The 1,910-nt window shown below is 44.1% G+C and overlaps 1 protein-coding gene across 1 annotated transcript; it reads right to left on the bottom strand.

Annotated features, from left to right (window-relative positions):
- Positions 1–180: 180 nt before the first annotated feature.
- On the bottom strand, positions 181–1,507 carry SARC_08534 (hypothetical protein; the record flags this gene model as incomplete). The annotated part of the gene is made up of 2 exons (XM_014297485.1): positions 181–327; positions 1,295–1,507. The coding sequence occupies 2 exons, from the start codon at positions 1,505–1,507 to the stop codon at positions 181–183; spliced, it is 360 nt and encodes a 119-aa protein (XP_014152960.1).
- Positions 1,508–1,910: the final 403 nt, after the last annotated feature.

The raw sequence follows: 1,910 nt of genomic DNA, 5'->3' as shown, positions 1-1,910 counted from the left end.
CTCGGTCCCCTGCATTCAATCCAGCAATGTCGCATCTGGTGATAGGAGGCTTTGGAACCCAATCTTGACGTATTTTACCACCTTGCATACCGTCATTGGCCATGAAAAAAAAGCTCAGGATCTTTCGGTATATCCAAATAAATAATTGTGAACATCAACGTCATATAGTTGTATAAGTATTCAAGTGTTTCTAAACCCTGCAATCCCGTCTCTTACTGTGATGGATGTGATGTGCCTATGTGAGTCCACCACTGTCTTGACTTGGGCCTGGGCGTGCGTGTTGAATACGTCCAGTGTGTGTTGCGTTTCGGCATCTAGATTGAGGTGCTAAGACGAAGGTATACAGATGTAGGGTCATGTGAGTATATGTGCGCCTAAACAATTCGAACCCACTATAATAAGCGACAAGGAAGCAGAGAGTTTCGGGATTCGTGAGTAAGGACTTGTGAGAACTCAATAAAAGTCACATAGAGCGCCACGAAAGTACTGTTAATATTTTTTTTTGACAATAAACATAGACGGAATCATATGAATATATATGTGCTCACGACATGCGATACCTATGATTGGCCCATCTGCACACTGTCCGTAGGACATACACACACACACTCTCTCTCTCTCTCTTCTCTTTCTCTCTCTCTCCCACACACACACACACAAACACACATGTATGTGGTATGTGTAGATGTGTTCACGTATATGCGTGTGCATGCATGCGAGCGTGCATGTAGGTTTCGTTCGCGGGCAACCATGTAAATCTCTATACAGAAAATCTCCGCACATAGTGTATGCGTGTATGTGTATGACTGTACATCAATACAAGGACGAGTGTTTTTGGCACTGAATGAAAGTCTTCATATGTGAGCACGAATGCGGTTCTGGGTACGTAAGCAGTTGTGAGTGTTAGCATGTATGGATCTAGTTGTAGATTTGTACGTTTATAGGAGCGTCAGATACTTGAGAAGGAAGTGTTCTATATGAAAACGTACTCTGCGTATGTCTACGTTGAAGGAATATGAACATACTAACAGATACATAGAGATCAAATACACATGTAAAACAAACAGTTCCAGAACGAAGCCGAACTTCAAAATCAACTATGCCTATATGAAGACTTACAAAAACTTTTTCTCCGTAGCTTCCAATCATATACCTATAAGTACAAAACCTATTCACACCCGCGTGGATTAGGAAACACCGCATGCGTACAGAACCCCTTTCGTTCGGACAACTGAAGAAAATACATGCATACTCGTAACAACACACACTCTATTTGTACACTCCGACTTTGTACCTTCACACTCAAAGCATCCAGAAGATCATCTAGCGCCCACCCCAGCGCACTCACTATAGCTCTATCGTAAGCCCGCCCCAGATCCCCTTGCGGTAAAATAGGTGCATTGGGCCCTAGAATTCCAATTCGAGGTGCACCCGGGATTTGGGCTTGGCGGACATCCGTGGATGGGGCCGGCGAAGGGAGCGAGGCCGTAGCTGTACATGTACACATATCAACCAACTCACTCACAAGGGATGTGAACCACACGTACAAGCAATTACGTAGAGACCCTCGGTGACGACTGCCCACGAATACGACCGTCGATAAGCACTCCTGTATAAGTAGCGTAGCGTGAGATATGACAGGTAGTTGATTCATTGACAGTATACATCGGCAGCCTTGTGTAGGTGTAGGGGTAGTCAGCCAAGTCTCTTTGTGTGCGAGGCGAAACAAGTCGTGTATAGTAGGTTGAGATATGCGGGTATGCGTAAATGCATACACCTGAAAAAGTGTCCATACATACATGTATATAATATACAAATGTATGTATACACACCCACCACACATATACATTTTACACCAACCCACACACATACACAGCTACACACACACACACACACACACACACAACAAC

This window comes from Sphaeroforma arctica (assembly GCF_001186125.1).
Source record: "Sphaeroforma arctica JP610 unplaced genomic scaffold supercont1.777, whole genome shotgun sequence".
In the NCBI taxonomy this organism is placed as follows: Eukaryota; class Ichthyosporea; order Ichthyophonida; genus Sphaeroforma; species Sphaeroforma arctica.
Note: the sequence above shows the minus strand (reverse complement) of the source record. Positions and strands in the feature narration are given on the sequence as shown.